The following is a 13,807-nucleotide window of genomic DNA, read 5'->3' as shown; positions in this document are numbered from 1 at the left end:
TTTTGTGGCTCTCCTCTGGACCCGCTCCAACACTTCCATGTCCTTCTTGTGCTGAGGACTCCAGAGCTGGACGCAGGACTCCAGGTGAGGTCTCACCAGGGCAGAGTAGAGGGGCAGAATCACCTCCCTCGATCTGCTGGCCACACTGCACACTTTCCTCTAAAAACTGAGTTGGTCTAAAAAGGCAACTTGGGTGGGCTAGTCGCAGTCATCTAGCTGTTCTGGGCTTTGGTATTGAATGTGACCATACATACAAAAACATATAGGGGGTTAAAACATTATTTATTTGGAGTTTTTTGTACAACCACAGATGTTACTTCAAAATCTGTAATCTCTACTATAAAACTTTTATATTTCTGGGACTTAAAATTCCCTTGACAGTGGCTTCTTGCCTTTTATTTTAATTCAACAGAGGAGGAGGCACGCTGGAATAGGCTTCATACAACATTACAGATGCCACACAAATTAGAGTGGAAAATTAAGAGGTTATTCCACATGGCTTATTAACGAGACCCCAGTGATGGTACCTTTACAGAGATTTACAGCACAAAAGGTGTCGGGGTGGTGGGTTTTCATAAAGAACTGTGTTTCTGCAGTTCAACTGACGAGCTGAGGGAGGCTTAGCATAGCCTGTACAGCACACACACACGACGAAATGACTGCATGAAGTGATGTAATTTGCTCGGGAGTGCTCCGCAATTTATGTTATAAGCATAAAAGAATAGCTACAACTGAAGTAAATAAACTGTTCCTTTTTTATTTGATGGCTGAAGACACGTTATTTCACTGTACATCATACATAGGGTTAAGTAGGGGAGGAGGAGAAATCACAGAAACTCTTTATTAAAAAAACAAAATAAAAATAAGAATAGACAAGTGCCTTCCCCCCCTCCCCCCCCCGCAAAGGGAGAAAGAGCCGGAAAGGCATCACCTGTAAGCACCATTGTTCCAGCGTGTGTTGCTAAGTACGCCTTTGGAAAGGATGTACAACCACTGCGTTAAACATGCCCTACTGAAACCTTGGTTGAAAGGTTTCTCCTTGTTTGTATTTCTCCTTCATTCCTTATTTTTTCTCAGCTGTCTGTGCAGGACGTAAATTGATGCCGACACTTCGTGGCACTTGCGCTGCCCACTCATGGCCCTTTCATGTTCTTACCAGCTCTCTGTCCAGCCTGCACTCGGCAAGACGACGGCTCGCAGTACCCGGGAGGGCCGGGAGGGCCAGGAGGACCAGGAACCCCAGGCTGACCAGCCACTCCAGGGAGCCCTCGTTCACCATCACGGCCTTCCCTGCCATAGCTGGGTTTGCCTGGTTCACCTGGGAAAGTGGACACAGGTCTATAAATTGGCAGCATGTGACTTGTTTGGTATACGTGTAGCTTTGCTGAACATCCTGTTCTTCAAGGCTGTACAACGATGGCTTTCCACCTGGATTCCCCAGCAAGGTGCCTGCTTAGAGGGGCAGTTGTCCTCTAATAGACAACCAGGCTGTGTTTGCACATCTACAGCAATGAAATCCCAGGCCCAACCCTCTCCCATTACAGCGGCGCGGCTCTGCTGCTATGAAAAGCTATGCGGTGTAACTGAGGGCAGCGCTGCGTGCAACCCTGCCGGCGGTGCGTACGAAGGGGCAGACGCTGCTCACCACTTCGGAGTTATGTTAGCGCTCCAGAAGGAGTCACAGCAAAAATTTATTTTTATTCTCCACTCAGATACGTTGGAGAAATAGATGTACAGAGTGGAACTGCTGCGCGCTCAAGTGTCTTTTTACTTCTAAATCTTCAACGAAGGGATGAAATACAGCGCTTGTTAGTAAGCCTCTCTCAGTGATAAATTTCTGAAGCAGACAACTCCGAGTTTCACAGAACATCCTAGGTATTGGTATATAATCAACTGATTATTTTTTTTTTCCTGTCGTTTTTACAAAGAGAACACATTTTGGTAGTTCCTGTCTCTCTATACACACACAGAAGCGCACTGTGGAGAGAGACCGATGGAAATAACGCGTTTCTTTCCAGTCACTGGCCGCTAGAGGCCAGTTGTGCTGCACTTACTTACCAGCCAGAGCCTGTCCTGGCCCCCCTATTACATAACACTGCAATTAATCACCACAAAAATAAAGGCGAATTGTATTTCCAATGTCCTAAATTATGAGTGGAGATTTTGAAGACTGCTGAGGCTGCCAGTGAGATAATTTGGGGTTTGTTTCCTTTTTTCCTTTTATTTTATATATAAATAAATATTTATATTTTAAAAGAGGCAAATACACACACATATATACACATATGTGACTGCCTCTTTTTTTTAATGCTTTGTATACATTTTTCCTAGTCTTTCTACACTGGGATAAAAGAGGTGGTAGCTCTTTAGTAAAAGAGCTTTTAATTCTAATTTGTGACTGCGGTATTACATACGCATAAAATAAATATGAAGTGCTGTTATTTGGAAGCTTATTGTTCATTGGACACCTTTTATCTTTTCAAGGCAGCTTGAGGTATCAGCGCTGAATAAATCTTTACTACATCTTTCCTTCTTTATCCTCATCCTTGTTATACTTACCTGGAAGACCTCTTGGTCCAGGGTAACCTTTCAGTCCTCTGCCTGGAAATCCTCTTTCTCCTCTTTCTCCTGGTTCACCTAAAGTAAAGTAATGAAGTATTAGTTACAGCCTCTCAGAGGTGAATGGCTAATAAGCAAAGAACTCAGGTGGCTGTATATGTTCTTAGCACCTTTGACTGATGCCCTGACACGTGTCCTTGTAAGAGGTTTGGGGTTTGTTTGAATTTTTTTCCCCCCATTTGAGTTACACTCAGAAGTAGATTTGTTGGAGGGGAAAAAAACCCACCCGCCTGGGGCTGGACAGTAAGTAAGTACCACATGAAATATGTCATTGCCTGTGTAACAGGAATAAACCAAACTCGCTGAACGACACAGGCTATTTTGGAATACAGACTGAGGTACTGGTAAATGGCTTTTGCAAGACCATGTGAACTCCACTAATAAGTAAAAATTTTCAAGTGCTGGTCCTCAAGACAGCTAGTGCAGAGAAGAAGAGAGAAGCTGGCTTGCACACGTGACAGTATTCTGTTGACATCCACGTAAGACATTCACAGAAGTAAAACAAAGGACTTCTTTCTCGTGCATTGGTATTATGGAGACTTTTCTTTGGTGGGTACCCAGCTTTTCTTCAAACTCATATGTTGCTCCAAAGAAGCATCTTAGTAAGAGGAAGCTTTTGTTGTTTTGGTTGTAAAGTTTAAATTCTGCTCACTGTATATATCCCATAAAAGTACCTATGTCTGCCACTCGTGAATACTCTATGTAAACTCTTGATTTTATTTTCTTTCTGCTGCAAGTCAAAAGTTGCAAATATTTGCCTGATAATGTTTGAGTGAGCTTTAGTTTAGACTTCCATACTCTCTTGCACTGCAGTGAGGAGAGGTAGAATAGACGTTAAGTTTGGGACCTGCCTAGAAATGGCGCAGCAGAAAACAAGGAAGCTCTGTAACGGCACACAGGAGTCAGTGCAAGTTTCAATAAAAGCTGCACCCAGGGTACTACAGGAGGAATCTTATCTCTACGCGTCAGACTGCCTAGTCAACCTGGAGATTCAGCCTCTCTTCGGAAATACAGCTACCAGAAGCACTGATGTCAGGTCACCCATTTATACTTCTGCTATTTCCAGCTACTGAACACTTCAGAACAGTGTTTACTGCTGGTTACCCCAAACTTCTCCAACTCCTTATTTCTGATTGTGCCCTCCTTTACTACCCCAGATTGCTCATTAAAGTCACTATAACCTCCTTCCTCGAGCCAGCATTTTTTGACTCTGCTGTTGTTGATGCTGTTAAAGTCACTGTACATTTGTATCTTCTGCTCTATCTCGTGGCAACACATTCTTGGGTTTCTCTCCTCCTCACGCCCTTCTAAACCATTCTCAACAGCCTCTTCCTTTTCCCTTTTATCACATCCTAGGTATCCTTTTCCTCTCACTCCTGTCTCAGACAACTCCCCAAATGGATGGGGAAAGCCAGTTCATCTCCGTGACCTCTGTGGAACACTGGTAAATACCAGGAACGCGGAGTGAAACACTGAGATTTTTTTTCAGGGTGCCTCCCATGGACCATCATGATATCTCTTATGCCTGAGAGCATTCACCGCTTCTCTTGTATCTGTAATTGTATTTCAAGATTTAAGGTAAGGTAACTCAGAATTTGATGACAATTATGATAGGAGACAAAGCATTTTGCTTGTTTGGGTTGTTTTTTATGCTCCGAAGATTATTTTTTTTTTAATAAATATTAACGCAGTGCAGCCTGCTGTGTGATGAATCAAATTCAGCGTATCAGCTCACCTTTCTGACTCCATTTTTTGTTGCTTCTGCGAATACAGATGACATCATTACACTAAATGAAAACAGTAACAGAGCTCCAGCAACAATGCTGTTAAGGCTTGCTTTGTTTGTATTCTATTCCTTCTCTCAAAGGTTTTCCCAATTTTACTTTCAAATAAAATTCAAGACAAAAGCAAATGCTCTAATCCAGCTCTGTGCTGAAATACAATTTTTAAATAAAACCTTCCTTCAAGAAAACTAATCGAAACCACTGCTGAATAGAAACTAATACATACATAGTGGTCATAAGACATTGTAGAAAATTCTACTATATAATCCTTTTGAGATGCATAAACCCTCTCAGTCAGGAACAAAAGAGATTAACTTAGATCAAAGGTTTTTTGTAAAGTGCAAGGTTATTCAATTTTATTACGGATTTGTTCTTTCCAAAGAATCAATAGACTGTGGTACATGGGGCAGTGATGTTAAATGGCTCAAGTATTATACCCAAATAAAAGAGGCAGATTGTTATCAGTCACTTGTAATGTGAGAAACTGGGTAGACTTAGAAAAGTGGGCTAGAGATTAGCAAATGACTCTGACTGTTTACATTAGCTTTTGGGACCGCAAGTCTTGCGGAAGTGAGGTCCACAACCAGACTGAGTGGATGAAAGACAGAATCACTGCTGGAACTTTTCAGCATATGAAAAACACAAACCTACAAAGTCCATGAGAGGGAAAATTAATATTAGGAATCTGACTCAGCTGCTTACTTCTAGTTCAAGGCAGATGCCTGTCCTTTCTCATATTGTGTAAGTGATTTGATGACAAAAAACGGATTTATAAACAAGTCTTGCTGAGGCCAGGCCAAGGTGCCCATTAATCACTGGGGCAACTGAGGCAACAGTTGCAGGAAATATCTTAGGGTGCTAATTCAGGATCTTTTTGGATTTACATGCATACAACGTACATCCACAATCTGTAATCCAAAGAAAAAAAAAAAAAAACAAAACCAAAACAAAACACAAAAAACTGCAGCAATCAACAACTGAAAGCCAGTTACAGCATTTCTTACCTTTAGGACCTTTACGACCGATCTCACCAGGGGGACCTTTAAGGCCAGGCAAGCCACGTGGTCCAAGCTGTCCTGGGAAGCCATTTTCGCCAGCAGGCCCTGGAGCACCTGGTGGCCCTGGTCGGCCAGGAAGACCTGGAGCACCAAATTCTGGCCTCCTAAGACTGGCTGCCAGCTGAGCTAGTTGTTCTGCAGTGAACAGGAGGGCAGAATTAAGCAGTAAGTGGATCTGAATGGAGAGATTCTCATGTTCACTGAAGAACATGTGTTCTCTGCTATAAAAACCAACAGGTCACAGTACAGCACCTTCCTTATGTACAACGCTATTTACAAAGTTTATTACATATAAAATATTATCTGAGTACTACTAGAGGGAAACTGCGTAGTCACACTGCGAAGCTGGTCACTCTGATGCCTACATCTTAAACATTTAATGTTTGCAAGCTGAAATGACTTAAAAGTATATGGTTGATTCAGAAATGTCCTTATAATTTTCTATGTCATTTAAATTTCAACCATCTAGCAAGAAAACTTACTCATGCAATTGCTGTCTCTTAAAAGAGCAAGTACCTCTCCGTTTCTGCTTGTTAAACCTCATTAAGACCCATCTTTGCAAGAAGGAACAGCTGAAAAGCATGAGGGCAGCCATCTACATTAGCCTGGAAAGTAAGTGCAGGCCTTCTTTTTCAGAGGGAAGAAACCCCTCAAATTGGTGCTCATGAGCTCGGGTTTGATAAATCACTGAGAATTTTATGATGCTCTTTTCTTAAGGTAAATCAGCAGGAGCTTTGCTCTTCGTTAGGCATAGGATCAGCTTGCCATTCCTTTGAATGGTCTAAGCTAGCTATTCCCTTTTCCTCATCCCCCTTTGGGGCCACTGCTGTAACAGCATGAGAGCAGTCCTCTATTTGCTTGAAGTTTCTACTCTAGACTTTAAATCCATCTTCCAAACATGCTTAGAAATAACTTTCACTGGATAAAGCCACACACAACTCCATATGACATTTGCTCTAAAGTCTGCGTGACTTGCCAAGACTAGTTATTTTGTGTCCGCAACCAAGAAAAATTAAGAAGATGGGGGTGGGGTGGTGCAAAGGATCTGAAATAAAACAGGAACATGGGTAGCAGGTACATGAGGAAGACTAGGGATAGCAATCTGTGGGCAAAGCCTACTCAGGAGCCGAACACCAGTTATGGTTGTCTTTAAGCTGACAAGATTCCAGGGACACATTGTACTGATTTCTTCTTTTTTTCTTTTTTTCTTTTTTTTTACTTTTGTCTTTTTTTAAGCATGACAGCATTGACAATTATAGGGGCCCTCTTGAGGGGTGCAATGAAGACAGTCTAGATTTTTCCCATATCCTTCTCTTCACTGCTAATTCTGATGGTTATGAATAAATTCAAGCATCGTTTCTGGTTCCACTATAATCCTCCTCGATATTACTGTGTCTTTCAAGAGATCACTTTAAAAGGCCTTTTTATCCTATTTATAAAATGTTTAAAAAAAAAAATACCCTGTTGGGCAGTATCAAGAACAGCGATGACTACTGATAATTTTTAGATTAAATCATGAGCAGTAATTTCATTCTGGTAAACACTTAACATTACAAAGGCATAATAGCCCTAAGGGCATCTTCAATAGCAAATACTGAAAAGTATCTTTTGTGCTTGCAGGGCAGCATAAATTTTTTAACTCAGTAAGTCCCATGCACCCAGCTGTATTAGAAAAGCTCCAGATTTCTGTGTGTGTCAAGAAGAACTGAGCAAATACAATTAGGGTTTTGAACATCTGCCTAGTGCTTTCATTTTATGGTATGTTATCTACAGAAAGCCTCTCTCTGCACTCCTCTTATTTTTTTTTTGCACATAGTTTGTTTGCTGTAATCTAATAGTATATGAGTACAAATGGCAAAACAAGCTTTCAGTGAAGCCATGTACTCTTATATAAGTAAACATAGCAAGTGATTTCTACACAAAATATATGTATTTCATAAAAACACTCTGGTCTATCACCTGGTTACTATAGTAACAGTGTGACACCAACAGGTATTTCAACGAGACTGCAAATTATATATAAAATAAGGGACTGCTTTCTCATATTCTCTCATATTGTGTCCACATTCACATGTGGGAAGATTTTCTGCCTGGTTCCCTGCTGAGGCCATGCTATTTGTTCTGGATAAGAGTGGGAAAGACTTGGTTGCTTCCACAACAGTAGGTTATCCTGATTTAAATGCACAAGAAACATCAAATACTTTTTAGCATATTTACCTTGCATGACTCTCATGCAAACCTGCTTAATGTGCTGATCAGTTGGTTCTTTTCCCTAGGATTAAAAAAGTAATCATTTAAAAAACAGTTGATATCACAGTACATTTTATAAGTGTGCCTAATGTGAAAAATGCTGGCTGGTCAATAAAAGATGTTCCAGTTTCTGCAGGTGCAACTATTTCAGCCGAAGTCAATTTGACTAGCAAGGTAGATACTATGTGTGATACACCCACATATCAAACTTGGTACATGTGCACTACAGCAGTGCGGGGGGGCATAAGAAAATGGAACTGAGCTGAATGCTGAGGACCTGAGGACCCACCTACCTGTACACAACCCTAAGATTTCTCTGGTGCACAAATGTACCTGTGGTGAGGTACAGTGTATTTCAGACTCTACTGTGGCACTTGTATTTTGCATGTGTATGTAGCTCCTGATGCAAATAAAGGAGTGGTGTGAGTGATAGCTAAGAATTCAAAAAGATACCAATCACATTAAAACAGTACTTACAGCTGGACCTTGGCTGCCAGGCAGACCTGGGGCACCCTGTTCACCCTGCAAGCCTCGTGGTCCAGGTGAGCCTCGTGGCCCTTCCATGCCAGGCAGTCCCCGACTTCCCTCAGGCCCACGGGAACCAGGGTCTCCAGGATTACCAACCTGACAATGAAAGAGAAGATTTTCAACAGACTGCTATACTGGTGTTAGACTCATTCTGACATATCAAAATGGTGATGAGCTATTCACAAATGCAAAGCAATGAACTCTGGGATGTAGAGTTGTTGAACAGCTTCTTTTTAAATAAGCAACTGGAGACAATGGTTGTGTGATTTATAAACTTAAAAAGAGGTCTGTAATCCTCCCTTAAAGGGGAGCAGTGGGAAAAAAAAGATATTCTGTCAAAAGAGGCAAATGGGCATCCATAGTGACATGCACAAGACATGGGGGGTTTGGTGGTTTTGGTTTGTTTGGTTGGGTTTTTTTTTTTTTTCAAAGAACAATCTCCTATACTTGGTTTCTACTTCTCTGTCCTCATGCACGTCACATGGAACTTTTCTAGACATTAAGTGCTCCTTAGGTTACAAAAATTCCAGCTCCCTGCTTGTTCCAAATGCCTTTCATTCCCTTTCATAGTGACTACACCTATAGATACCTTCAAGTGACTTTCAATGCAAGTTATTGTACTGCTATTAATCAATAGTAGTACTAACAAAGAAAAAACACAACCAAAAAGCAAAAAAAACCAAACCAAACCAAAACAAAGCCACAACAAAATCCAACCCCCAAACCAAAACAAACAGAAAAAACTCCTACATACTTACAGCTTCCCAAATCTACTGGGGAAAAAAAATAATAAAACCAACACCTGCTTGCTGAAACAGATGTTCAAAATATGGCGAATTACTCAACTGTGGTATCAGTTAAATCCACAAGGTGGAGCCATTTCCGTTCCATCTATGCTGCATCTCAGACAGCTGACTGCTGTCCCTCTCAGAAGAAAACTCAAAGAACACCCTTCAGCAGATTTATTCAGAGGACAGCAAAATTCCCTTTGGGACTATACAACCAGGAAACCATCATTTCTTTCTTCCCCAGCCTGGTGAGTTATCAGGTTCCCCGATGGATTACTCATCCTTGTGTCTGTACTACTAGTATGACAAGTACTCTAGGGGTTCTTCGAAAGAAGAGGGTTTTAAAAATCTAGAGGGATAAAACTACAGATTTCTCCTCTACTCTAGCTCTTCCTCATGTCCTTTCTGCAAGATCTTGATCAGCAGTAAACACTCTCTAGCTTGCATTTGCTTAGCCCCAAAGTCACACAGGCCACTGAGAACACAAGCGTAGCTCTTTTTGCTACGTTCAGCCTCAGGTCCCTGTAGACAGAACTGTTGGTACGATAGTAGCTTAGCCCAAACTGTCAGCTGCTATAGCAATCCCACTCTTCAGTGATCCTGAAATAAAAGAATGCGTTCAGCTCTCAAATTCTTTTTCTTATGTGACATACAAGCTTCTGCTCACTATCCACATCAAAGCTACCATTTGGTTATTTCTAAAAAGAAAAGGAAAAAAAAAAAAAAGAGGAATCTGGGCCATAAATACGTCTGCTTTCACAGACATCACAGTTGCTGCCAGCTTCTTCACAGTGTAAAGATTACAGGCTGCACACAGCCACTGCATTGGGCCTCCTTTCTACACAACACCTACTGTACAAAGAGTGCATTCATTTCCTTTAAAAAAAATAATTGGTTGGCCAGAAAACTGCTGTTGAATAATGCTTCTTTTTTATGGATCTTAGAATCCAGGATGTGAATGCCTTTCCAAAGCGAATTCATTTTAACATTAACTGTATTCAAAGTTTAAACAGAAGAAATGCTGTTGGAAATAATTTAACTGTCATAAAGCACTCAGCTCATTATTTGTATTTTCTTTCATAAATCAGAAAACCATCTATCTAATCTGCTAGATACTTACATTTCTGTAACAGTGCTATTCATTATACTTACAGCTCCCTTTGCTCCTGGTAATCCCATATCACCCTGCACAAAAGCAAGACAAACCATATTAGGAGAGAGTATCCATTATCGCAGACATTACAAAAGCAGAAAAATTGACATGATTTTTTTTCACTGTTAAAAAAGAACCTCACATATTTAGTTGATGTATGCAAAATTCCACCTCAAATTACAATTCATTTGGAAATAAACCTTAAATTTCAGGCAGTTTTTTGCAAAAATTCTTTCTCAAAAACATTCCTATAAGGTACAAATATAAAGCGTGTTTACTATAATTGGTTTTGTATTGCTTATCTTAGAATTAGACACATGGCTCTAACCTCCCAACCCATAGCTATGGCACAGGACAATCTTAGCAGATCACTTGGAAACCTTTAGAGGAAGCATTATTTAATCAGAATTTTCCAGATTTACAGATATTATACAGTGTTGTGTTAGTGCTGACAAAACTGCAACAGAAACCACGTAGGTGTCTGCCCAATGTGCTGCAAAGAAGCCAAACCCCTAGAAGTTCCTGTTCCCAGCAACCTGGCTCCTGGTTTGAACAGCCCTGAGACCCCTCTATCACTTGACTGTCTATAGCAGTCCAACTGTTCAGAAGTTTTTAGTTTTCCCTTTGAACTGGGGAAAAAAAAATGTTTCAAAATCTTGTAATCACCTATTAAATATATGAACTCATCTTCACTGGTGTTTTCATATTACTCTTGCAGAGATTTCTGAAAATTGTATTTTCCCAGTTCCTAAATGTCATTGTGAAATAATTGGTTTCTAAAGGTCAGAAAAGCCACTTTGTCTGTTAATGAATATGCCATAAGTGAAGTAGAAATAGCAACTGTTATCAGTTTAAAACCAGACTAACTGGCAGCACACTTAAACAACCCATAGTATTGCTTCCTGGGAATCTGCATAGTGATGGTAAAGCTGCGTTACTGGACAGCTCACTAGGGCTGTTAATTAACTTTTCAAAGCCTTTCAGAATTGCTGAGTGTAGGAAAAACGTGTTCATTTCCAGCACATAAACTGGGTACTGTTTTATAAATAGGGAGACGTTTACTTCCTTTTGAAAGAGCAAGTTCTGGCTTTGCTGGATGGGGCCCCATAGGAGCTGCTGGACTAGTGCATTGCTCTATCAGTAGGAAAATCAATTCTCTTTACACAAGGGCACATGACTCAGGCATTACCCATGTGAATTCACAACATGCTGCACTCCTGCAGTATATACACCTTCCTCCAGCAATATCACAGTGACACAGTCTCTTTCCAGACCACTCTTCCTCTCCCTAACAGCCAGTTGCTACATCTTATTTCCAAAGATAAAAGCAATACAAAATATTTCCATCAAGTCTGACCTGTCAAGGACATTTTTTATCTATCTATGCTCCTGTTTCACCTGAATTAAACTACCTCCTCACCCTCACTGCCTCAAACACCAAGAATTTATATGTGTGTGTGTATATGCATATATATATATTTATATACAAGCACTTGGTGTATCTCTAAATATGTATCTATCTATGTGTGTGTATATATATGTATGCATATATACACACACACACACGCACCCTTCAAGGCAGCCTGGACTGTACTATACACACCTAACAAAATATGCATACTTCAGAGTTAATAGAACAGCCCTGCTCTGCAATGCCCAGTTAGTATAAAAGTGAAATGTGACTTTCAATGATCAAACCATACGCTTGAAGCACTCCAACAATACTTTAAAATTTTAATTTACGACAACAAAATATTAGATGAGGTGGAGATAAAATAATGTCTTACCAAGTCACCCTTTTCTCCTCCGTCTCCTTCTGCTCCAGGTGCACCCTATGTCAATAGAAGACATATTATTGGCCTTCAGATTTAGTCAACATAATATACTGCAGCATTTGCTAGTGTGACTTGAAAGCACCATGACCTGTAACATGACTTACTTGTTCACCCTTAGGTCCTGGTTCACCCACTGAACCCTAAAATGTTAAAGATAAAAAAAAAAAAAAAAAAAAAAGAAGTCAGAATTTGAAACTGCAGGTTCAAAAGAATACTGAATTATCTTCAATTCTACCTACCATCTAGCATTAATGCAAGAGACCTTTAAAGCTGCAAATTTTTAAGAATGACAATGAAAGCACTTAAGTCTTACTATATAATTAAGGTGGCACACTGAAGGCAAGTAATAGCACGGAACACACAATCCACAGCCACACTGGATGGTATAGATTCTGACTGCCAAAGAGAAGATCTCCCCTTTACATGGCAGATGCTCTTGCAGCTGCTACAACTCTGCTCTGCTAATTGCTTAGAAGTTGTAAGAAATCCAGTAAGTGTATCACTTTTTCTAGCCCTATTAAGTATTCTGGACTGCCGTACCAGCTCTGCTAACATGGAATAAGCATGCTGAGACACCCACAAGTTCAGTCGCAATCTCGTCTTGCTTGCTGTTTAATTGTCAATGTTTCTTAGCAGAACTGTCTCTAGAATTTTGATCATTACAGTCAAACCCGAATGGCTTGTCTCTTGAAACTGATATTCCTTTTTTTAAAAAAAATGTTATGTTTCATCTTAGAATCCTGTAACAAAATGTACCTGTGTGGACAGGCAGGAACCAAAGAGGAATAAACTAATGACCTGGTTAATTTCAAAAATGTGTAAACTGTTTCTATAGTAAAAGTATTTCATTTGTGGAACAGTGTATTATTTAAGAAAATCTTACTATTTGTGTTATGTTAGAAAACCAATTACACCATCCTTAAATGTTCTTTGCAGTCTGTACACATTCAAGCATATATATTCCAAAAGAACTATAACTGTGCATTAAAAAATTTCTAAAACAGATGGAGATACAGTATTTTCTCTTCCATTTCAGAGATCCATTTAATTCACATAAGATATAGGCACACAAACCAGTGTAACATCTACAACTTAATGAATTCAGATTTGTTCTTATGTTCCTGAGGATGAAGAGCCAATACTAAATTATTCACAAAGCTAAGCAGTGGAAATCACAGACCTATTTAACTCCGATTTTGTCAAACAACACTGAAACAATTTTGTCTGAAGTGTTCTCAAAATCGTGCCTTATTAAGGTTCTACAATTACTCACACAAAAAGACATTGATTTCCAACCTAACATCATTTTGGGGGTTCTTTGTCTCCTCTTACTCATCTTTAGAGCAACAAAACTGCCAATAGGCAAAGATGAGATGAGAAGCTTTAGCTTTTGCGAAACATGGCCTGCAGTATTTAGAATCATAGAATGTTTTGGGTTGGAAGGGACCCCTAGAGGTCCTCTAGTCCAACCCCCCTGCAGTCAGCAGGGACACCGCTAACTAGATCAGGTTGCTCAGAGCTCCGTCCAACCTGGCCTTGAATGCTTCCAGGGATGGGGCCTCCACTGCCTCTCTGGGCAACCTGTTCCAGTGTTTCAACACCCTCATTGTAAAGAATTTCTTCCTTATATCTAGTCTAAACCTACCCTGGTTTAGTTTAAAACCATTACCCCTTGTCCTGTCACACCAGGCCCTACTAAAAAGATTTTCCCCATCTTTCCTATAGGCTCCCTTTAGGTACTGGAAGGCCGCAATCAGGTCTCCCCACAGCCTTCTTTTCTCCAGGTTGAACA

At 40.3% G+C, this 13,807-nt stretch overlaps 1 protein-coding gene across 1 annotated transcript in view; it reads right to left on the bottom strand.

Moving 5' to 3' along the window:
* Positions 1–1,133: 1,133 nt before the first annotated feature.
* The window catches only part of COL9A1 (collagen type IX alpha 1 chain), a 77,344-nt gene continuing 64,670 nt past the window's right edge, over positions 1,134–13,807 (bottom strand). Inside the window, exons 32-39 of the mRNA XM_009640071.2 lie at positions 12,120–12,155; positions 11,968–12,012; positions 10,180–10,212; positions 8,189–8,335; positions 7,679–7,733; positions 5,408–5,596; positions 2,560–2,637; positions 1,134–1,318 (exon numbers count right to left, since the gene is read on the bottom strand). Of these exons, the coding sequence (XP_009638366.1) occupies positions 1,134–1,318; positions 2,560–2,637; positions 5,408–5,596; positions 7,679–7,733; positions 8,189–8,335; positions 10,180–10,212; positions 11,968–12,012; positions 12,120–12,155 (768 nt within the window). The remainder of the gene's footprint in view (positions 1,319–2,559; positions 2,638–5,407; positions 5,597–7,678; positions 7,734–8,188; positions 8,336–10,179; positions 10,213–11,967; positions 12,013–12,119; positions 12,156–13,807) is intronic.

This window comes from Egretta garzetta, unplaced genomic scaffold (assembly GCF_000687185.1).
Source record: "Egretta garzetta isolate BGI_Z169 unplaced genomic scaffold, ASM68718v1 scaffold55, whole genome shotgun sequence".
Lineage (NCBI taxonomy): Eukaryota > Metazoa > Chordata > Aves > Pelecaniformes > Ardeidae > Egretta > Egretta garzetta.
Note: the sequence above shows the minus strand (reverse complement) of the source record. Positions and strands in the feature narration are given on the sequence as shown.